The 25,332-nt window shown below is 37.1% G+C and overlaps 1 protein-coding gene across 16 annotated transcripts in view; it reads right to left on the minus strand.

Moving 5' to 3' along the window:
• Window positions 1-25,332, minus strand: part of PAM (peptidylglycine alpha-amidating monooxygenase) — a 133,243-nt gene that overhangs the window by 53,461 nt on the left and 54,450 nt on the right. For all 16 annotated transcript variants that reach the window (XM_040089274.2, XM_040089265.1, XM_040089262.1 and 13 more), the window contains 5 exons: window positions 24,939-25,059; window positions 22,758-22,815; window positions 15,980-16,067; window positions 7,190-7,275; window positions 5,496-5,579 (listed from right to left, as the gene is read on the minus strand). In XM_040089274.2, the coding sequence (XP_039945208.1) occupies window positions 5,496-5,579; window positions 7,190-7,275; window positions 15,980-16,067; window positions 22,758-22,815; window positions 24,939-25,059 (437 nt within the window). The remainder of the gene's footprint in view (window positions 1-5,495; window positions 5,580-7,189; window positions 7,276-15,979; window positions 16,068-22,757; window positions 22,816-24,938; window positions 25,060-25,332) is intronic.

The following is a 25,332-nucleotide window of genomic DNA, read 5'->3' on the forward strand; positions in this document are numbered from 1 at the left end:
CCCTAAACCAGGACATATGGTGACTTGAATATAAATTATAAACTTCTACTGTAACAGTGTAGCACTTTTTATGAACCTCCAAACCCCTTGTTATTTCAAAGTCAGCCCTTGATTTCTACCAGAATCTCTACATACAGTCTCAGCATTGGCATTGCTTCATGAAAGGTAAGAAGTAGCCTCAAAAGTGAGTACAACCTGTGAGCAAAGCAATTTCAAAGCTAATGCCCATGGGGAAGTAACTTTGAACAAGTTGTATTTAAAAAGCCGATATGGAACAAGAGAAATGAACTTGAGGTTCTAGCAAAGAATGAGACACGTAATATTGCATTCAATATTGGTATCTAATACTTGATACATTAAATTACCTTAATTTTTTTTTCATGTTAAGTCAAGGTGCTTGCACGATCTGATCATTCATCCAGTATCAATTCAGTGAAATTCTTTTTAAAAGTATGAAATCTAGTATGAAATCTAGAATGAAACTGTACCTTTCTTCAATTTGTGAAAAACAAAACACAAACACAGACTCCCCAGTGACACTTTCACAACTTACTTTCCAAACAGAAAGGAGGCAATTGTTGATCCTGGTTCAATATAAAATTTTAACAGATGAAGACCTCATAAAGGTCACAGATGACTGATTTGCTAAAAGGATATAAAAAAATTTCATAGCCATGAAACTCTGTGGATATGCAAAGCTAACTTTATTCAAGACAATAGCATATTCAAGAGAATGTCAAAGAGAAGCACACCAAATCTAATGTTCAGAATAGTGTTCAGAGTAATGTTCAAATGACAATATACAACCCACATTCTTACGAGGAAACAGATCTTTTTAAGACATCTACTAGCTTGGTGGCCAAAATGAATTACTCTCCCCAACCAAAAAAACAAACCCAAAGACAACACTAAGAATCCTACACCTCATTAAGAAAAGCAGGTATATCTGTGTTATTATATGTAATGTGGGTAACATCGTTCTTGCAGGGAGTGATAGCACAGAGAAATGAATCTACTCTCAGTGATAAGGTGGTCGTTAAAGGAAGAAACTGAGAATGCAATATTCATTGTGCAAGAAAAGAGAGAACAAGAAAGGGAATGAAAAAATGCCAAAGCTGAACAAAGATGAAAGATTTCCCCATAAATTTGCTCCAAACAAATTGACAAAGAATTATAAATTGATTCAAACAATGCAACAGTTTTACACATATAAATGACAGAATGTAAAAACCTTCCATTACACAACAGCTACAAGACCTTATCATTGATAACTTCTAAACATTTTGATTCTTGGGGATAATTCTTACATGTGCTGGAAAGGACTAAGATAATAATGCGGCAGATTAGAAACAACATTAGCCTTTGTTATACAAATGGAAGGAAAACGAAACATTCTAGGGATTAGAAAAATACCACATTTTTTAAAATTCAGATTCAAAGGTGCTTACGTAGAAGAATAAAACAAGACCAGGATGACAACTGCACTGCATATCCCTAACAGCACAAGCTCAAAGCTGACTGGGTTCCTTTACAGACCTAAAGATGGCTAGATTTACTTTAATTTGAATCTGAACTCAAAACACAACTATATATAAAGGCAGACAAATTTCTGACAATTTCATATTTGTTTACTTATATCCACTATCAGGAATAACTCCACAATAATTTTTGCCTTTACGATATGAAATAGAGAAATCATCATTTTTCACAGAATCACAGACTGTGTAGGTTGGAAGAGACCTTCAAGGTCATTGAGTCCAACCCATGCACCAACACCTCAACTAGATCACGGCATCAAGTGCCACATCCAGTCTTTTCTTGATCACATCCAGGGATGGTGACTCCACCACCTCCCCAGGCAGACTATTCCAGTACCTTACCGCTCTTCTCTAAGATGGCTCTTTACACAGTTTTGTAGACTGTATTTTTGGTTCTCCAGCCTAAATTTTAATCTATTTACTTTAGACAAGGTACAATAAGTTTTGTTATCTCAGAGTAGAGTGCGTATCTAAATATGAATTCTTAGCTCAGGATTATAGGTAAGAAGGGATGGAAAGCAGAATTAATTTAATACCTGGTTAATGAAGTGAAAAGTATTATTTTTAGAAGAGCTGAACATGAGAGTTGATGACTACAGCATTTTTCCCGTAAAAAACTGATAGAAAATAAAATTGGGTGCTATTATATAAATAACTACATCAAGTCAAATATTTTATATTTTCAATTACTTGTAAGTCAGAATAGTAAACTCTGAACAATGCTTTGGAATCCTTCATGTACTATTGAAAGCATAACAAGTTAAACTGAGCACATTTCATCACTTTTCCTCTGTTTTAAATTGCAACAACTGCATGTACTTACATACAAACTTCAGTGACTATATTCTTATGTTTTGACTCTATTCTTATTCTTACGTCTGTGGTTATCAACAGATATCTCATTACAAGAAAAAAACCCTTAGGTTTTTCCTGAAATTTAAAAATACTTGTGAAACTAGTTGAAGATTATGCATTGAATATCTTTGAACATTAGTATGAAGGTTTAGAACATTTTATTAGATTAAAATTATGTTTTTCTCTACTGGAATTTTCACAGGTAGGCAACATTAAAAACACATTTGTGTTTCTTCTCACAAATGGCAGGAAAGGTAAATTATTTTTTCCTTTAAAAATAAGATCATAGACTACCAAGCAAAAAGCACAGAAAACTGGAAGGCACTCTGCCATACTCTGTAACAGCTGAAACAGTACATGACACTAGTATCATCTCCTATATCATAATCCTATCAGTCAACAACACTTCTTAAACTTCCATAATTTTGTGGGCTTACATCAATGGCATTTCTAAGTCCTGCATATAAAACCTAGGCAAAAAATAAGGAAGTCTAAAGCAGAGGGTCTATTGGGGGTATAAAATGATGTTTTAATTTCAGGTGATTATTTCTTTCACTGCAGTTTCTCTAAGTGTGCAAGTGGGTTTTTTGAGTAAAAGCTTTGACTAACAAGTCAGGTTGCTAATAAAAAATTCCAACGACATTCTCAACTACACATGCAGTGAAGGTTACTGATCTAATTTTTTTTTTTTTTTTAGTAACTACATATTATTCTTAGGAGTGAAAATTAACAGTAGGAACTCTCAATGTCCCTGAGCAATAATGAAGAGCAGGCTGTCAATGAATATACTCTCTCCAGAGGTTTGCAACTTTAATTATTCAGGATTTTAGCAGGAAAAGAATGAAAAAAAAAAAAAAAAAAAGGATTTTAAGGATCCATCTTAACTCTCTCATGAAAATCAATTCTTTCAACTTCAGCTGTCCAAATATATGCTCCACTCAAACAGTGCTAGTACACTCAGTTTATTTCTTCCTCCTCCACCAATATTGCCATTAAGCCATATTATATCTTCACATCATGGCAGAAACCATACCTTCTGCTTCAGAAAGTGCTGCTTAAAATTCTACCAAAGTATTGCCCAAACTTTGCGAGAGAGGTGTAGAAGAGAGGCTGCATTGCACTGGGAAGCTACACCTACCTGGTAACTTCTGTGTTCAAAACCAAGTGAAGTCTGTGGATCGTTTACCATGATACCACAGAAGGATAGAGAGGCCACAGGCATAGCTTGAACTACTGTTGTAATGCATATTGCTCCCTTAATTTTTTGTTCTTATTCAGCTTTCTCTTCTTTCAAGTCCAATATTTTCATTATCACTAGCCCATGAGGTTCTTTACATTCTTGTTTAAATCTTACAGCAGTAATGTATCACGGATGAGTACCACGGGAAATGACAACCCACAGGTTTTTTGCTCTTGATGACCACAGAGGCTGTAACCCCAAAACTCTACACAGGATATGATTTACAGAGTAAAAGCGAGAACATATACACCTCAAAGGTGTCTGAACAAATTATTTCAGGTTTAAAGAACAAAGTGCAACATGAAATAGAAACTAATTAATTAATTAATTAATTAATCTCCAAAAATTACTGATCACCAGTATGTCAGTGTGCATTAATGAAATTCAAATTTCCCAAATCTCAGCTCATAACATATAGTCTGGATGAGGAGTGAGGTGGACTGAACACCAGCTCAATGGTTGTCTAGTGGTATGGCAACTAGTGGTATAGCCCAGGAAGCAATACTGGCTCCAGTCCAGTTTAACATCTTCATTAATGACCTGGATGATGGTGCAGGTGCACCCTCAGCAATTGCAGATGAAACCAAACTGGGAGAAGTGAGAGATGCACCAGATGGCTGTGCTGCCATCCAGAGGGATTTGGACAGGCTGGAGAGAGATGCTGACAGGAACGTCATGAAGAACAAGGGGAAGTGCCAAGTCCTGCATGTGGGGAGGTACAACCCCAGGCACCAACAGACTGGGAAGCAGCTTGTCAGCAGAGAACCTAGGGCTTCTCAGGCTGAGCACGACCTGACCGTGTGCCCTTGCTGCAAAGAAGGCAGATGGTGGTCTCTGCTGCATCTGCCAAAGCAGGGCCAGCAGAACAGTAAGGGGGATCCTTCTGCTCAGCACTGGTGAGGCCACATCTGGTGTTCTGTGTCCAGTGCTGGGCTTCCAGTGTGAGAACAACATGGAGAGTGTCCAGCAAAAGGCCATGAAGATTAGGAAGGGACTGAAGCATCTCTCCTGTGAGAAAAGGCTGAGAGAGCTGGCACTGTTCGGCCTGAGATGGATCTGGAGGGAGGATGCAAAGAAGAAGGAGCCAGGCTCTTCTCAGTGCTCAGTGACAGGACCAGAGGTGATGGGCACATACTGAAACAAAGAAGGCTTCCGCTGAACATCAGGAAACTTTTTCACTCTGTGAGTGACTAAGCACTGGTAGAGGTTGGCCTGGGGTGTTTCTACCCCTGAATATACCTGGACATGGGCCTGGACAACTGGTTGTTGTCCTGCTTGAGCAAGGAGGGCACAGGCCAGATGACTTCCAAAGGTTTGGTTCAACCTGAGCCACTATATGATTCTGTGAAACTCTCAATGACATGAATAACCATATTACTATGCTTGAAATAAGTGCTTAATCTTAAAAAACAAAAACCAAGCCAAACAAGCAAACAAACACACTGTCTCCATGAGTTACATTTTTGCAAACAAAAATACTGTGACTGATTGGCCAGTGAATATAATCTGCTCACAATCTACTCAAGTAAGATAACAGGTTAAGTTGTTTCAACTTCATTAAAGAAAACACTGAATTATATATGGAAACCCCAAGTTTCTCCCTAAACATAAAATTATTAATCTGCTTCTTGATTACTTTAAGTGATTTGCTCCACATTTTTGAATAAAAAAATGGTGTTCACCTTTCAAGTATTTATAGAGATAAATCAAATTTATGAAGTCAAGTTAATATACGAATTGTATTACAAAAATGCCCATTGAACTTTGCAAATGGCACTGACAGAAAAATTATTTTCTACAGGTAAAATATTTTTAATGGTGTATCTGATATAACTTACAGAGCAAATTTCTAAAATGCATACCTCTAAATGCACTAATGTCTCCATAGTGTACCTGGAGGACAAAGTATCTGCTACCCGTTTCTCCTCCAACTCTGAATCCAACACCTACAAGAAGGAAAATATATTGTTTTCAGAAACAATAAAATCTAAGATGATTCACCATCACTGATAATATAAAAAAATACAAGTCACTTTTAGAGTGAAGGGGTAGAAAATTTCAGACACCACTGAAGAAAATTTTGTCCTAAAACCCAGGAAAAACACCAGTCCATGATCACAAATAGACTAAGAAGCTAGAACTGTAGCTTAATTATGAATTAATAGGTATCTGCTTTACGCAGAGAACTCTCCCAATCAAAGAACATTAATACAGATTCTATAAAAACCCAAAATAAAAATGAAGTTTTGTCATCATGTAGGATTTGGTGGAACTTTCATTTCCCGTACAACCTCTTCATGATACAAAACTAATTAAGACTAACATACTAAGAAGATATTGAGAATGAGAAGAAATAGAAGTATGCAGTAAAATATTTTTAGATTTAAACTAATATTATTTGCAGAAAAACTCTTGAGGAAATTATGCAGCTATGGAGAAGCTTGAAATAATTTGAAAAAATGAAATTACAAGTTGTCACCATCACCAAAAGGGATTTAAACCAATTCTAGAATGAACATTTTCCAAAAGAACCAGAGCAAACAATTTCTTCATATTTGGTCAGAGAATCCCACAGTAAGAGGCAAAGCCAACTTATAAATGGGACTGCAGCCTCTCTGTGCACAAATGAGGCATCTTTATGAATACTCCCTATAAACCTTGTATTTTTCCACAGCTTCCCAACAAGGAAAGGACTAATAGCTGGGGCTTAATAGCAAAACTTCCTCTAAGTACAAAACTTCTATAGAATCCCCATGTAACTTTTTTTTTTTTTTAAAAACTTCACATTCTGATAACCAAATCAAGTAACATCCATGTTGGTAAGTCTGTAAATGAATTATTTTAAAAAAGCATTTTCATGATACTGGTCCTGGCTACGAAAATGGGCAGTAAAAGACGAAAGAAAAAAGTACTTAGAATTCAAGATATTTTCAGATCAAGGCTATACAGATGGCAGATATTTCTGAGACCTTTAGTGGTTATTACTAAGAAGCACTTCACCCAGTTTTCCAGACATACCACTCCAAGTAGCTTTAAATGTTTTGATTTAGTTCAGCAGTTGTCTATTATACAAGAAAATGGGTATACAAGCATGTTGCTCAATGACATCAAAGCATTAAAAATGAAAAACACATTAAATTGTCAATGTATACTTTAAACAGGAAAAATTCAATGTTTTGATTGAACTTGCTTGTGCTTTCCCAAACGTAGTTTGTGTGCTACTGTAAGATACATAAATGGTAACCTTCTAGTAACATTTAGTAGGAAATGCAAGATTAATACTATAAAAAAATCAACAGTATATTGTGATAACCTCTCCCTCTGCTTTTTTTACCCTTACAGAAACCTAAAATGGTATACCAACAGAATGACAAAACCCCACAAGTATATTAGCTAGCATAATACATTTCATAATGAGGTTGATATTTATACAGTTTCTATCAATTAGACATAATAAAAATATTATAGGATGTTCCTAGATATGCCAGGTTCTTACTTCTACGTCCTCCTTTTTCCCCTGCCCCCGCACAAGTACTCCACATTAAAGGGCCAATACCTTTGGGCAGCCTGGTGGGTGGAGCATTTCTTGCCCAAGCATACAAAATATTAGATTTATCTTTGCATGTTCCTTCATCACAGTCCCTAAAAATATGAGGAAAGAAAATGGAATATTATTTTCAAAATTTTGAAACATAAAACAGCAGGTGAGTTACATGTAAAACCACTTATTTTAAGATCTATGAAGATGATTTTTTGAATGTATGCTGATTAAACACAGTTCTTTTAATGTAGATTGCTTTCATGGATATTGGTATATGTTCTTTTACTTCCCTCCCTTTGCGTTAAGGCAGTTGTGCTGGTTTTGTATTGATTGACATTTAGTGAGGAGGGAAGAAGTGACCCAAGGAAATGATTTTTGTAAGAGAAGCTGCTAATAGTTTCCTCCGTGCCTGACAAAACTAATCACTGACTAGTCTTGAATACTGACACCTTGTTAAATCACTAGAAAGCTGAATATGCCTCTGTGAACACACGTGTTAAAAAAATGAACAAACCCCAGGAAAGCTCTCTTCTTCTTCCAGCCTCAGAACAGGTAACAGGCTGGCGTGGCCAGGCTGGGCAAGAACTGCCGGGGGACCGGACCCCTTCCCAGGGAGCCCTCCAGGCCCCATCCCGGCTGGACTGGGCCTGGGCAGCTGTTAACATCTGGCTGCACGGCTGGTTCCCACTCCCCCAGCATGGTCAGGCCAGCCTGCAGCTGGAATTAAACACAGTACGGGCCTGGGACCAGCCATGTCGCCAAAGCGGCTGCCCCTGTTCTGGTCGGGCCCTGAGATCCTGGCACAGCCCCAGCACAGCCTGAATCTATCACCATAACTGCTTCGCCTACTGCCCCGCAGAAAACCATCATGACCTCTGCAGGCCCTGGGTGAGAAATTAACTCTTTCACTGTACAAATGAAACTTACAAAGCGTCGATCCTCTCTCAAGTGAGAGGAAAGGACAGAGTGAAGGCACATAAAGAGAAACAACATGAAGACATCAAGGTCAGTGAAGGAGTCAAGTCCCAGATGGGAGGAGAATGCGTAGATGCCTTAGTGTTAGGTTGAAATTCTTTTGCAAGACCATGGTAATGGACTGTGATACACGAGAATATCCCTTTAATTTGTGGAAACAGCATGGAGAGATGCAGTGTTCAAATTGTAGACATGAGCAATGGTATTCATGCTGAAGCAACTGTTGGAAGTAGCTGTAATCACATGAGAAGCTTGAACAGAGAGAGAGGGAGAGAGAGATGAGAGTGATGAAGACCCTCTGCACCCAGGGAAAGAATACCTCTGTTCTCAGAGATGAATACGATCTCAGATGAAGAGATGAAGAGAACCCTTGCTATTGAACAGCTCATCCTTAAAAATGGTACCCCATGAGTTTGATATGGCCCACAGTGCAGCTGTGGGAAGGCTGCATGAGATGAGAAGAACTTCATGAATACAGATTTCTGGGTGACTGCTATTCAGAACTGAAGCCACAAGCAAACTGTTTTCTTGTGGAGAATTCTCCATGACATGGCAAAAGAGACTCCTCTCCCTAAAAGAACTGATAAAAGATTATCTTAGAGGTAGTATACTGGCCTGAAGTTCCAGGTTTTGTGTCTGTACATTGTCAGGAGGAAAGAAAAGAAGGTTGTGGGGGGAGGAAAAGTGTTCTGAAAGTTTTATTCTGATTCTTCTTATTTTTTTTTCTTTCAGTTCTGTTTAAATATTTTTTTTCTTTTTACCCTTAAACGTTTGAGCCTGCTTTGCTCTTCTCCTAATCCTATCTTGCAGCAGAAAAGAAGAAAATCATTTTAGTGGATGCACTGGCTTTTAGCCAATATGAAGACCCACATTAATTGGTGGGAATTGGTGTGGGAAGACCCCCCAAAACTAGCGCATTGTCTGGAAACAAAAAATTAGCGAACCAAAACCACTACACTAAATCGGTGTTTCTGTCCAGTTTTGAACCTGAAACCGCCACAGCAGTGTTAGACAGTTCTGATGGGCTCAGTCAGCCTATTAATCAGTGATGGAAAAAAATGAAGGAATGTTTTATGAGAATGAACTGTATCAAAATTTCCAGCATTATTAACTCAAATGATAAAAAATGACAACAACAGCTGCTACATTTACACAGAAGAACAGGACTCACGTGCAAAGCAGGAAGAAAACCCCACAAAACATAAAATTGGTTATTTAAAATTAATTTAAAAACCATTGTCAAAAATAGCAACAGGAATTTGTATAGGAACCCACAGATAGGAGGCACTCATGTTCTTCCCTATACTTAATGTGAGCTTATTGCTTTAAGTTAATTCTATTCCACTGCAGGATTTCTTGTTTTTCAAAACAGAAATCACACAAATATACATACACACACACAAAAGAAACAATCGCCGAAAAAATCCCCAACAAACAAATGAAAAAAATGTAACCAAAAACTGAAGGAGAAAAAAAAGAAAAAAGAAGGGTTTGCCAAGTTAACAGACCACAAACAGGTCACAAACATCTAAAATAAAAGAGAGCTTGAATTGTCCCTAGCCTCTGCAGCTAGCACTTTGCAGGTGATGTTGAGGGTAAGAATGGAAGACTGCCAAAGACTAGTAAATTCTAGATACCTTAAATCTGCAAGAACTGGTAAACCTAAGGCAGAGACACTACCGTATCTGTAAAGGCCAGACACAGTTTTGCAGACAGCACAACGTACCTGGACCACATCCAAGAAGGCACTGGCTGGTATATAAAACCTACTGGGGTGTAGGTTTCATGGATATACACGGATATACATGGATAATCAAACAAGGGACCCTAAGGAGCTTTCCCATCACCCACCTAGAATACACTTCCCCCTCTTGATCCTGAATTAGGGAAAAGGTTTATTTACAGGTCATATTTGTATCTTCTTCCAATGGCAAAGCATCCATGGCCCTGAGCATAGAGTGCAGAAGTCATTCCACAGGTGCAGTATACACAGGTAAGACTTCCAGAAAGCCTCACCGTGAAACAATTAGGACTACATCAACAGACTACATCAAGCCAGGTGTGATGAAGGTTGGCACCCATGCCAATATTTCATTCTAAACCAAAATGGTACAGCCCCTGCTCTGTTTATCCACTGCTTGCAAAATGACACCTGGGAAAACATGTATATGTAAGGCATGGTTTCAGTCATCTGAAATTGCGGGGAAAATAGAGTGCCACATAGTGTGAGGAAGAGTAGGACAAAGGGCCAGGACATCTAGCAGATGCAGGCTCAATCATGTTTCTGTTCAGAATGGCTCATCCACATGTGCAAATGATGATGGTGCTTTCCAGTTATCTCTGAAGTAACCAGCTCTTCTGGCATGTGTATCAAATCCACCTCAGCATTTCTTTGATCCCACTGAGCTTTACTGCAGCCTAGGTATTGTGTTTAATTCTGATTGAAAGCTCTGCCATAATCATGAGAGTATCAAGAGAAAAGGGAACATGGCACTTCTTTTTTAGTAGTTATACTCACAACATTTATTTCTAGACCTTCACAACAAACAGTTTAGTCACCTTCCCCTTCAAAAACATCATGTCCCAAAGGACAATCAAACCTTATAAGGGAAATGTTTCCTTGGATGCAGCTGCAGCTGAAAATTATGCAGCTTCTCACTGCTACTATACAAAAAGCCCAAGAGACGTCAGGGATCTAACATGGTATTGAGCTGCACAATTTGGAGACGTGTTGAAGAGATTGTTAAGAGGAATGTTAGAAGGAACTACAAGCACAGGCACAGCTTTACCACCACACTTTGCTATAAATTAAACAATCTTTAATTTATACTACAGTATTTCTAAGAACACATTAATTAGGAAAAAAACCTGTGCAGGCTGCTTCAAACTTTCTTCCTGAGAGGCTACCAGAATGGAGGCGGAAGACTGAAGGGGACAAAGATGAAACAGAGATCATGGTCTTTCATTTGGTTTAAAAAATGGTCAGCCCTCTCATTTCACCATCAATGATAATCTTCAAACTTTCTTAAGTTTTCAGAAAAAAAAAACAGACCTGGAGGAGATTGCAAAGAAGGGGTAAAATGATCAACAGATTGAAAAGAAAGGAGCCAGTAAAAAGTCTAAATTTAACCAACAAAAAATCACTGATATTCATTGCTTCTTTACATTCAAAAAATGAGATTCAAAACTGAATGAGTGACACAGAAAACCTTAAAAATGGACTAGAGCTGCCTATTATACATTATTGTTCTAAAAACTGATTTTGACTCAAAATTTGGGATTAAGGTAGGGGAGAGCTTACTGACTGTTTCTTGGATCTTTGCTTTTTTTTTTGCAAACTCTCCTGGACTTCCCAAAGGCATTTTCTCCAGTCTTGGGTAAGGTCAAGAGCTGTTTTTATTAATGGCACTGGGGTTTTGACTGATTATGCAGACTGAAGGTAAAATATTTCACTATGTCAGCGAGATCAGTATCTGGCTAACCTCTTAGCACATTTGCATTGGTTATGGTAACAAATAATTTCTTTTATTTCTTTCTCTACTATATTGCACTCCTCAATACTAATCAAGATGTTAAAAAAAGGGTAATTGAGGTGACTGAGTAAGACAAATAATTTTTAGCTCTTGAATGCCGCAGAACATTCTGAGACAGTGGCAATGGTAAGAAACTACACCCGAAAATACATTTTTTTCTACTGTCCCTACTCTCCCTCATGCAGTGAAACAGAAGTTCTTCACTGAACTAGTCATGACATCTTTTGCTATCTCTACTGAACTACTGATGTCAAAGGTGTCCAAACCCATTCTCTCCTGCCAACAGAAACAACTAGTCTGATAGACAAACTACCAAGTGGTCATCTATGACCTGCACTTACACATTTGTTTGCATTAGATAACTATTTAAAGTTACCCTGCCTGATCTCAAAGGCTATGTCTATGAATCAGTTTCATTCACAACAGTTTATTTCAGTGTTAGGTTTGATGCAGCAGAAGACCTGTTTTGCCAGGAGACTCACAAGTTCTGAATAATTCAACATTTTCTTTTAAAGCACTCAAGTGCATTCCTGATTATCTACAGAGAATCTGAACTTTCATTAATCAGTTCAGGCATGTATGTTACTTCAATTTCAACAGTTTGTCAGATCAGGCAAAACTTGTCATTGTGGCTGAACTGCTTTTAGATTAATTATGTTCAAGGAATACAAGCAGCTACACCATTTTTTAAACGCAGTGAGCAACACCTGAAGCAATGAGCCCTGGGAAACTTTTTTTTTTTTCCTGTAGAAAGGCCTGTGTATCTCAAGAAGGGAGAACAACTTTCAGCATTTATTCAAATAAAGATTCCACCACATTGCAGTGAATGTTGAAATCAGCACAGTTCTACACAACTTGACAGCCTTCTGGAAGGCCAGGGACATTTGCAAGAACAGTGTCAAATAACCACAAAAGGCAGGTGGCCAGATGGGCATCACAGATTTTGGCTTAGCACTGCTATGGGTAAATGGCAGCTTATCTCAACAGAGTCATCTGAGATGCTTCTCATTCCTCCCCACTCAAAACCAGTCTGAACGAAACTTCACACCTCAGGAAAACTAATTTTGACCTTGTGTTCTGAATGTTCCTAATATCCTATTTTTCCATAATACAACTAGTCCACATCATGATGGTAAAAAAACACTTGACTTGACTTGAAAAACCATTATATAACTAATGTTGCTAGAACTTTGAAAAAGAAACTAGAAGAAAGAAAGAAAATCTATGTGGCATGCCTAATTATATCAAAGCTGACTCTGTAAAAATGTTGAGCATGTAAAAAGTAAGGGAAGAATCCCTGCCTAACAAGTCTTACAATGGTCTGCTGTAAGAACAGCTGTTCTTTCCCTACTAGATGGAAGAGCAAGAGAAGTCATCATCTGCAAATAATCTTCAGGTCAACTACAGGAACAGTAAATAACCAAACAAAATAAACAACAGAGACCCATAACACACAGTCATCTGAATTACTATACAAAATTAGAAGTTTCTAGCACTCTTTAGTCTATTTCATGTAGAAAACACACCATCTTTCTAGCATTGCAAATAACTGAGGGCAGAGCAAGATAAAAAGCTGCAAACTGCTGCAAAAACAGGGATATGAAATTATGAGACAGTGAAGAGATTCATTTTGACAATGCAAAGCAAACACAAAACATCAGAAACTACACATTAAAAAAATAGCAAGATCTAATCAAAACCTGCTTATGAGAAATTGGAAATAGTAGATTTAAACACAACTCTAATGTATTTGGTCTGGCTAACATGGAGTTAATTTTCCCCACAGCAACCTTCATAGTGCTGTGATTTGCATGAGTAGCTAGAAAGGTGTTGATAACACACCAGTGTTTGGGAAACATCTTAGCAGAGGCCACAGCCAGGCCAGCTGACCTAAACTGACCAAAGAAATGTTCCATACGATACTATATCCACTCAATAATAAAAGGTGGAGAAGGAGAAAGAGGGGGGTGGGGAGACACACGCACACACACTTTTGTTATTGATGACACTTGTCTTCCAGAGCAACCATTACTTGTGCTGAAGTCCTGGTTCCTGGGAAATGGCTTAGTGAAGAAAAGTAGAGAACAGAATATTTTGTTTTCCGCCACTTCTGCACATTTGCTTTTGCTTTATTAAACTGCTTTTATTTTGACTCATGAGATTATTTTCCATCCTGAGAAGTGGAGGGTTAGAACAGCTTGGTGGCAATCTGGTGTCCAGCCAAGCTCAATCCACCACAACTAATAAGTAACTCGTTTGACAGGTAGGTGTTAAGTACAGCAATCAAGAACAAATGCAACATTAGCTGCCACACTGCACAGGCTGTCATTGGTGAGTCTTCTGCGGGAGAGTGAAGTTACAGCCAGGGAGCTCAAACTACCTGAACTCTAGACTCAAAATATGAATTTCAGTCTGATTCAGTTTTGAAGAACTTTGTTTTATGGCTTTGGATTCATCTCTTCTACAACCTCACATCATCAGTTGTAAGTGACTTAGGCATTGTCTCATAAATTCACCTCAACACAAGCTCCTGATCAATCTGTAAAGACATAATTCTATCATGCACAAATTATTCCAAGGCTCTATTAAAACTACTTCCAAAAATACACAAACAGCACAAACTCCAAGTACAATCTGCTCAGTTTTAAATAGGTTGCCCACCTGTTTTTAAAAGGTCAAAATGGATAAGTTTTATGTTGGTGTATTGCTCACATTAAAGTATTCAAGTATATTCTATCATATCAGATGCAATAAAAAAGAACACAGAAAAGCTGTCTGCTGGGAAAAGAAATTAATAGAAATTCTATACTTTTAGTTTTACTTTGGTCTTAACTCCTTAAGCATCTGCTTTTATTGCACAATTGTGCAAGATTACACCATTTTCAATATTATAACAATTGGTTGTTAGGTAAACAGGAGATAAGAATTTTGAAGAAAAATTATTGTGTACATTTAAAATATTAATCAAATAATCTCCCCAAAACATGCATTCAAAATGTTTTGGGGTATTTTTCCTGGAAAAATATTATCCTATACTATACTGTTAGTTCTAAATTCCAGGTCTAGGTATCTTCTTGGTAAATACTTAAAAGATAAACTATGATTACACAACTCTATCAGAAAACCTATATTAAAATTGTTCTACAGATCAGAATAATTCATATAACCTTTGCAGCATCAGCAAAAATACCACATCTGCTCTCTCAGGAAAACCTACAGAAAATTTGCAAAATTACTGGACAGACAATTATTTTCCACCCACCTTCATATTCTTTACACTTTCCCTCCATACCCCTATTTTACTGGCATTGGGTGTTTCCCTCTGCTGTCACTGCTTAGGCATTTTGAAGGGCAAGTTGTTGTTCTGTGTTATTTGGGTTTATATTGTATTTAATTTTTATACTGGGTTTTGTAATGGTTTCTTCTGTAGTCCCCTGTTCCCCTGGAAAATGTATCATCCTGAAATTTGTCCCTGCCCCTTTTCCCTGCCCATTCTCCCACAATGGAATGTAATCTAACTCTGTTCCACTCCCACCTTATCCCTGATTGGGTAGTGGCTTGTCCCTGCCTCTAGCCCCTTTCCCCCTGGATAAAAGCCAGGAAACCACATGGGAAAGCCTCTGGGCTTGGGAATGAGAGCAGATGCTGGGCTCCTGCTACCCTGCGGGGGCAGGACCACAGGAGAAAAACTGAATAAAGCCCTGATTCCCCCTCGAATCAAGTGCAGAGACCTTTCCTCTGCCATCGGTGGGGGCCTGCTCTCTCTAAAGGAAAAGGTTCACAGCTGCTCCAGGATCTTTGGGGCCCTGAGGAAAAATCCTTCCAGCTGTGGTTTGTCTCTCAAGCTAGCCGAAGCAAAAATGGAGCTGGGGGGCTCCGAGAGAGAGAGAGAGCAACCACAGCAAGTCAACTACCGAATCACTTGATAATCTTTGTCAGTTTACCCTTTGCTCAGTTGCATTCTGAACACCTGCTACATGACTTCATACAGAGAAAAGTAGCCAAGTATAGGTTGAAGATTAGATTTCTTGGTATTCAATGACACCCTCTTTACTATAGCTTCTGCCTACTCCTTGTATACAGTCAATTAGCCCTGAAGAATATGGAGGATTTAGCTAAAAAAGAAAAGAACAACAAAAAAACCAAAGCACTTTAAATGTGGAAAGACTAGATTTTTATACATTCCTTCTTCATTTCAGATTTTCCTACTTTTCCAAGAGATTCTGACACTGGAAGAAGTTTAAGCGATTAACACTGAAAAAAGTTGGTTAATAACATATCAAAGTACAGCTCTTACCAGTAATTTTCAGCAGAGGAAGGTTCATTACATCCAAAGAGTAACATATGGTGGACTGTGTCCATGCTGGCATGAGGCTTAAAGTCAACTGAAAAAAACCCAAACAAGTAAGTTATCCATAAGTTACATAACCGCGAACCATGTGCCATTTTTCCTGTAATACCACAAATAAGGCAAGTACATCCCCACCCATTTATTTGCCTTCTGCATTCCACTTACACACTTTCCTTAAATTTTCACTCAGCAGCCTTCCTTCTAAGCTAAAACACACCACCTTGTCTATTTATTAAGAAAAAGAAACTCTAAATTCCCAATCAAAACCACTGCATTTCCCACAAAAGTTAAATATGATACTTAGTTAATATATCAGTGTATCCCAAACTACTAAGTTTTACTGTCACCAGTCTAATTGCAATCTACCTTTGAAATCTGCAATTGTGATTTAATAATACTCTTCTACTTCTTTTGTATTTCAGAAAAAATACAATTAGTAAGTTACAGTTAAGAGCAACTAAATCTTATGCATTCGTAATATCTTCTTCCAGTATTGTGCGTGGCTTACATGTTCCCTGCATCTTTCTTGGGACAACAGTTCCAAGAAGGGATTATGACTGACTAATATGTCAAATCCTTTGGAATGAAAAACAAGAATTTTTTTAAGTCAGCATGATCTCATTGCCCAAGTATTTCTCATTATTAGAAACGTAGATGTAAATGTTCACCTCTCAAATGTCTGTTCTTTAAACTATGCCACAGATAAAACATTGGTTTGGTTTCTCAAGTATTTGTGATTCTGTTTAGCAAAGTAAACTTTTACCAACATCATAGGAGTAATATTGAATGTACAATGATGGCATTTCTAAAAGCAAACTACATTATTTTATTACTACTGAAAAAATATGCCAGTTGCAGGAAAAGCAATAGTTTTTAACCTTGTACTACAGCAGAAATTCTGAAGACAAGTTGCTCCTGCCCTTACATGTACACAGACAGTGAGGAGCCTCCAAGTAACTGTCTTTTAGCTATTAACGTGGGGAGATGGTGAAGCTGCAAACCAGTGAAACACTATTCTACTCCTGAGGTTTATGGCATTACCTGTGCTCAGAAATCAGTATTTTAACACAGGCTGTGGCAGGGTTCCTGAAATGAATGATGATATGGGTTATTGTCCCAGTTTCATGGGGGAAAAATATCAAATAGCTTCAAAACCAGTTTCTGGAGCTGAGATCTGTTGTGGAAAGTAAGGAAAACCAGCCAAAAGTTAAGGCATGCAAGTCAAGTTTTAGCTTTTAGCCCTGAGAAGGTACTTTGATTGATATATATGAATTCAGAGCTACAAAAGTTGCCAGCATGAATGAAGTTTAGAGACTACCCAACATCTTTATTTTTCTACAAGCAAATTCTACTTATTTCATAGACATAATCTTAATCTGTGTTATGGAGACAATTTTTGTTTTGATGTTTTTATCAATAATGATTAGTAGTGAAATTATGGTTTATGCTTGCATGGCAGAGGCAACCTATCACTCTGTGGAACTCCTACCTTAGTGTTCAGATGTTTTGGGTGTTTTAAGCTGCTGTTATCAAGTGAGAGACTAAATTTCTGAAGCAGTTCATATATGTGAAATTTCATTAACCTATTGTCAAAATTAATACCTGCAAAAAAATGTGCTCTAAGTACCACTTATAAAGACAGCATTCAATAAAGGTAGAAATGAAGGTTAGGTCTGCTAGCTGCTAAAGCCACCACGTGTCTTGCTGCTTAATACTGTCTGCTTCTTTTTATTTCTCTACCACTCTCCCATTGCAAGGATTTATTCTAATGAGTGTTTCAGGAAGTCTTTTATTTGCTCCACATAGTGCCTGTTACATTTATATCCCAGAGCACAGACAGGACCTTTAAGCACTATTACAAATACCTTACTAAATGCTACTCTTACTAAGAGAAAATAATGCATCGGACCTACCAAAGCAAAATCAGATTTCTGGTATACACTATTTTAGCTGATATAACCTCATCATTGCTTAAGGAAGCATTGAAAAACCTCATAGTCAGTCCATGAGCTTAAGACAGCTTTGTATAGGTGGTTACAGTGTACAGCTATTTTCTTAGCATCACACCCAGGTATGTAACTTTCCACAGAGAAAGTTGAAAGAAACAAACCAAAAATCCAAATAAAACAAGCCTGTGTTGCAAAAGCCATACAGATTATTGTGGGATTCAAGTCTAATGCAGCACCTGTCACAGAATGAGAAAGTGGCCAGGGTTTGAAGGGATCTTAAAGACCACCTTGTTTCAACCGCCCTGCCACGGCAAGCACACCAGGCAGCACCACCTTCCACTATGCCAGGATTCTAAGAGCTCCATCCAACATGGACTTGAACACTTCCAGGGATGGGGCAAATGCAGCTTCTGTGGGCAATCTGTGCCAAGGCCTCACTACCTTCACAGTCTTCTAACAGCTAACCTGGACCTAAGGTTTTTACTTTTCCCCTTGTCTCGTCACTTCATCCTCTTTTAAAAGTCTCTCCCCATCTTTCTTGTAGGCAGAAGGTGACAATAAGGTCACTTAGAAGTCTTCCCTTCTCCTGAACAACCTTAATTGTCCCAGCCTTTCCCCATGGCAGAGGTGCTCCATCTTTCTCATCATCCTTGTCTATCTGCTCTGGACATGCTGCAACATTCCAGCACTTCCTGTGCCGGGAACTGTCACTACCAAAGGCTTAAGAAATATCAAGTAGCAGCCTTCTTTTCCTAGTTGGCAAACTCCACATTTTACAGTAATGAATAGAAGATTACCCAATAGTTGATTTTTTTAATGCATGGAGAAGTGATAAAAATGATTACTAAAATAACAGCAGTAATTTTCGTATACATACTAAATTGAAGTCTGACCTAATTTCTTCATCAAGTACTACTTAGAACTACAAACTTAAAGAGAAACAGGAATGAACAGAACATCAGTTTAACCTTAACAGTGTGTACTTAAGCTGTGTATTTAAAAAACTAACTTCTAGCAAGTTACAAGTTTACAAACAACAATTCAATTAAATAAAGTTGATAGATTTTTGGGTTTTAATATTGCTGTCCTCTCTATCACAAAATTAACTTCAAAGAAATTTATCAAGAAATCAGTGTCTGGAGTTTGGCAAATTAGGGAGACATTAGGGGCCTTCAATACAGTGAAGACGTCATTGCTTGGCAATAGGAAAGTTTATACATGACATAACAGAGTAACAAACCTAGAGCTTCTCAGAGTCCTTTATGGATGAAAAGTAGTAAATCATCTAATTACTTCAATCTGTGTTGCTGAATGTAGAAGGCTCAATTTCATTTCTACAGCACAATCTGACAGATGGAGACTTACCACAAGTCACTAAGAAAAAGACATTTATTTACTGGTCACCCGTGTAAATCAATGTAAGCAGGTGAAGATGACAGTCAGTTTTTTGGCTGAGTGGCCTGCTGTCAGACTCAATTTTTATGAGTGTAGAGCACCCTTTAGCTATCTCTACAGCTTAGTAATGAAAAACTGATTTTTACCAATGCCTGCACCAAAAAAGACTCACCTGAGTTTTATTCAATAACATTAATCAAACAGGATGAAGAAGAAGAAAACTGCAACAATATGTTTTAAAAATACAACTGGAGTGATACTTTCTTGAAAAATTACTTATTAATCTCACTCACTAATAACATTTATGTATGTTCCTAACAAAAACCTGAATGTACACCAACCCACTTCACAAAAAACCACTCTCCCTAATAAAATTTGTCAGTATTCACAGCCCTTTGGGACAGAGAAACAACTGGTTCAAACAGAAATCTCAGCCTTGACAGCCTGATCCTCCACTAAAGAATGTAACAGAGAAAACAGCATCAGAAAAAATATACAGATGCATGGCTGAAAAGGATCCACAGGGCAAAACCTGCTGTAGTTCTCCTTCTAGCTGGAAACATTTCATTAAGTAAAATTCCTTCCTCTGATAATGTCTGAAAACTGACTCTGAATAAGTTTGTGAATTCTGGTATAGCACCTCTCCAGTTTTAAAGTACAAAGCTGTACCCACTGTCCCTGTGCAAGCACGTATGTTTACTAGTTTCCTTTAGGGAAATAGCAAAATTGAGGTGTGAATTCAAAGTCCCTGAAGACAAATTTAACAAAAATACTGAAAAAGTGTTACAATTTTTTTTCCTCCTTATTAACAAATATAGTATTGGTCATGTACAAAACTAAAATAGAAGCTCTCTCTTCCAAGGTTCTTATATTTCACCAACATGCAACAAAAATATCCGGCTGCAGGTTCCATAATAGAGCCTACCCTTCCAGAATGTTTTGGAGGAAGGAAGAAAAAAAGGTAAAAATAGGAAGGCAAAAAAAGGAATGAATTAGCAAGTCTCAGTGAAACTGTAAACATTTGGTCATAAAAATGTCCTTTTAAATCATAAAAGGAAACAAAGCACCAGGCATTTACTTAGCAAATAAATTGAATGGAAGGCATAACATGTAGCTTTATCATCAAACTGTCCCAGGAATCCAGTTTATTGTTTCTATTATGTGTATTCACACATCCTCATGTTGAAGCTCCTCAGAACACATACAGTCATCTCAATACTCACTAAACAGCAACCTAGTAACAGTTCATATGCTAGTTTTTTCCATTGTTTTTGTCACAAAGCAAAACAGCATGTTTTAAGGTAAGTTAATTACACCATCTATTGGCAATGCAATGAAGGCAGATTCCACTTAAACCACAAAGATATAGACTCCTTTCGAAAAGAATAAACATTCTCTGTGTGCCAATCTTCTGTGCTTGTTTAAGCAACACAAAATACATGTATGCAAGTTAATAGCTTCACAACACTTAACAGTATTCAAAGCAGCTAAGGAAAAACCGAGCAGATAATTTCTTATTGTAAATGCCTATTTTAAAAACTTCTTTCTTGAAAAGATTTAATTTTCTATTTAGATATTTTATAAGGTAAGTCATTCTATATTCTTTCTACTCTCTACAACTGGGTATGATTGAGTCTACTCTTTCTAATGATCAACTTCCATTGACTATGAAGACTCCAAGCTAAGCCTTTTCCATGAGGAACACTTTCCAGTGATTTTACTGAAGCAAAATGGAATGATAACATGCTTCAGACTGACCATATGCCTATTCATTTTGTGTAGAAGTGACACAAGAGGAAAAAAAACAGTAATTTTCTTCTACTTTTATAGCATACAAAAATATGAGTTTGTAAGGGATGCTAAAATGGGAACACTTTATGTTCACACAATAAACTGGGTGTTTTTACAGATTGCTCATCAAGTTCCTGTTGCTCTCAAAGCTCTACATGACAACTAGAATGGTTTTTCTGTCCAGAGACCTTACTCTGCTTTGTAATGACAGGTGCTCAGGAACAGTGATAACTGGAAAGGTGACCAAATCCTGTAAAAATCAGGTGAAGAATATATAAATTTTTAGGTCTGCAGAAAAAAATAAAATGGCTTCCATTGCATGACTTGACACTGAGACTTTGCCTAACTTCTAAGCAAATTGTTTCAGTAGGTCCCTTTAAGCATACATACCATCAAAGGAAGTTTATATTCCTTTAACACAAACAACAGATCTAGATGTGCATCAACCTAATAAAAATGAAACTATGGAATTTTTCAACTCTGTGAAACACTAAATAAAAGCTGCTTAAGGAGGAAGTTAGTAGTATTGCCTTTCTATGAATCAACAAAAGCAGAAGAATCTATTGCACACACACACAGCACAACAAGCATACTTTATTTGAGAGTGAACACTCACTCCCTTTTTTCTATGCTCATTTCTCCTTCTGGGGTCATACTCACAACCAAAATGTGAGGTCAGATTCTCACTTCTTTACAAAACAGATATATAGAGAAAGTATAAAAAAAATAAATTAATCATTCTTCTTAGTTACCGTAATACAACATGAAAATCAATCCCTTCTGAGGGAATTCCACAGGGAAGTCCACATGGAACAACAATCTCATAATACATTACATCAACAACTACATTGGATTCCCACCATACTTTTATTAAGTGCAAGTATGCAACAGAATTGTAAAGGAAGAAAAATATTGTTTCTTTTTATACTGTTTATAGCATGTTCTAAAAGCAAAACTATCTCCAGCCAAACCAATAAGCCTTCTCTCTATCTGAACAACTGTATGTTCATGGCAAGACACAATAAAATTTTTACTACCACAAAGATTTTCTGAACAGATGGTGTTCTGCTGATCTCTATGATGACAGCATTTGAAATGCATTACAATATATCCTTCTATTTGTCTGCCATCTCACTCATGACATGCCACTAAAAAAAAAAAAAAAAAGAGGGTGAGAGGGCTTGGTCTGTCCTCCAAGTAAAATCTTCCAGCAGCCAACACTGACTGTAAGTGCAAAGGATTTACAGCCTGTACCAGGAGGTAAATAAACAGTCTGCTCAGCAGGGCAGAATTAAGTATCCGGCCAGAGACAGAAAGCCAATACTATACAAATGGACTGTTTGGTGCTGATTGCCAGAGGCATCTGCATGGAGCTCCTTAACTGCTATTACTCATGAATCTCCTCAGATACAGTTTTATCTTGACTCTAAGTAGCTCCCTCTAGTTTGTTTCCGCATTAGACATGACAAATGCATTTTGGAAACTCTGACGTCCAGAGATTAAGTAAATATGAGTCAAAGAGAAAAAAAGAAAATGTTGAGGTTCTTAAAAATGGCTTGCTTAAGTTCCTGCAGTTAACCAATACTCACCCACATAGGCTTCATCATCCACTGGCAGCGGTACTGACATGCAGAGGTAGGTATCAGACTGTTAAAAGAAAAGAGAACAGAAATTACCTTTAAATTAGGAAAATTGAGAATTTAAAGAATAGAAACAAAGCATCAAAATTCCCTACACTTTCTCAAGATGAATGTGGGAATACTGAACAAATGAATACATACAATAGGAACATATAGATAAAACATCACATACTTTATTGAGATACTTGGGCAAATACAATGTATGTTATCTAGTTTACTATTGTAAGAAATAAATTCAATGCCGCAATTTATTTACATGTAACAGAGATCAGGCTGTAAGGTTATCAAAGTGGCTATCAGGTTGGTAGGTACACTATTAACTATTTCAGACCTCTTTTTTCTTAAATGTTTTTTTTTCCAACTTCTGAGGCTTTTTAGAATAGAAAATGTATCACCTACTGGAATTTTACTGCACCCATTTCCATCAAAATCTGACAGACCTTCACTTTCATAAGGACATCTAAACATAAAGATAAAACTCTTGTTATGAATAACCTCAAACTTAATCTAAAAGAAGACTCTGTGGATAGGTGTAAACAATTAATGCAACTGAGAAGGAAGGTACAATGATGATAACAATATGTGATTACACACAGCAGTGATTTGCACAGATAAACCGTTTTTGAAGTTTTTGTTTGAAAATGGGAAGGATGAACAGAGATTAACTGATACAATTGATGTGAATGCCTTTGTGTACTGTGGTTATATGCATTTATGCAGTTAATATACTAAAGCCTTCTAGAAATAGAAAAGAAAATATTCTGTTTTCTATTTAACCTGGGTTCAGAATATTAAAAAAAAAAGCACAACCAAATTTAGGACCTTATATTCAAACTTTGAAAGCCAACGGCAGCAATGCTTCACACTGCAGTAGAAATTGAACAGTTCCCAATGAATGTTCATGTACCTGTGCCGAAAGAATGCACAACTCAGGTATAGACAGGGCACTCCTAAATATTGTAAGGGTTCGTTGACACTCCTGCACCCATGGACTAACTGAAGTTATGGCCTGTAAGACAAATCCTGGCCCTCCTACTCCTTCAATATGCCCAGTAACTTGTTTAAAAAATCCAGGGGTTTTGGCAACCTTTCCCCCAGCCAATACAAGACACAAAGAGAAGGGGTTTTTAATAGGAATCTGAACTGACCGACCTCTTCATATATGTTTCCTAGCTGTTCAACTGATGCCTGTAAAATCAGTAATACGTAACTATAAATACGTGAACTGAGAGTACTTTTCACTCTTTCCGATGGATTCTAATTTTTAGCTGCAAAGAAGATCCAGTAGAAACCATATTTCTGTTTGGCACCTCTTGACTTAAATAACATGTTCCAGAGGAGTTTTCTGCAATAACTTGAAAATCTCACTTTTCCTTCACTCTTTTAAAAAGTGCTATCTGCAAAAATGAGTCATCAACTACTGCAGCACAATATACTGCTCTTTTCAAGCATCTGCAGACCTTTAAAAGAGATGTAGACCTCTTAATGATACATATAATTCCCTGCGATGGCCTACTGTAAAAAGAAAAAAATAAATAAAATCATTCTTTATCTTGCTTAATGAAAATAGATATGAAAATGACAGTGGAATCTCAATACTTTTATGTGAATCTTAAAAATGTTAATGCTAAGTTTACAAATCTTAACTGTCTTCACTTTTACTCACTTGGCTCAGTAGAATATAACAGACTTCACACCTTAAAGAGTATAAAATTATAACTTACTTACAGTAACTTTCATGATGTATTTTAAGAGTTAAAAATCCTGGGTCAGAAGTACTACCCTTTTTAAAATGCTTTTTGGTTATTTTCTCTCGGCTTGCCGAAGTTGCAGCAATGCACATTTTAATGTAACTAGATTCACTGATGCATCATCCAAGACATGGTGTAAACAGCAACTCCATGTCTTACTAGCTCAGCTAGAAATGTCTCACATTATAAAACTTCAACAATTCAGTTTATGAAAACAGTATTTTACAAACAAAATTAAATGAAAAGATTTTGCTTTCATTTGAGGCTACTTTTTTGTTGCCTACTTTTTGTTCATTTTATTTGAGTGATATAGGGAATTTGGGAAGTCTTTGTTTTCCTAGTTTATTGAAAAAAGTGGCAAAAGCTACAATTCTCTCACCTGCTTAGGTGTCACTGCAGGCATGCGAATGTCCAGTGCAAAATCTGACAGACCAAAGGAAATCACCGGCTGGTCGCTTCCAAGGCATTCACTGGAAAGAGATCTGCTAGTATCTTTATATCTTGAAAAGAAGGAAGAAAGACATAACAAAAATTAATAATTTAAAAAAAAAAAATCTTTTTTTAAAGAATGGTCTTTACAGAACCAGTGAAGAAGTTAGACAATGCTGAGTAGTTCCAGGAGTGATCTGAAAATTTCACTCCATTGCAAGCTGAAGAAAACATCTTAAGTTATGCAGCATTTACTGAGGTAGCTCCTGATCTAAGCAATCAGATGACTAGTTTGGAAAATGTTAGCTGAAAACATAACCTATCATCTCATCCTAATAATTGTC

The sequence above is a fragment of the Hirundo rustica genome, chromosome Z (assembly GCF_015227805.2).
Source record: "Hirundo rustica isolate bHirRus1 chromosome Z, bHirRus1.pri.v3, whole genome shotgun sequence".
In the NCBI taxonomy this organism is placed as follows: Eukaryota; Metazoa; Chordata; class Aves; order Passeriformes; family Hirundinidae; genus Hirundo; species Hirundo rustica.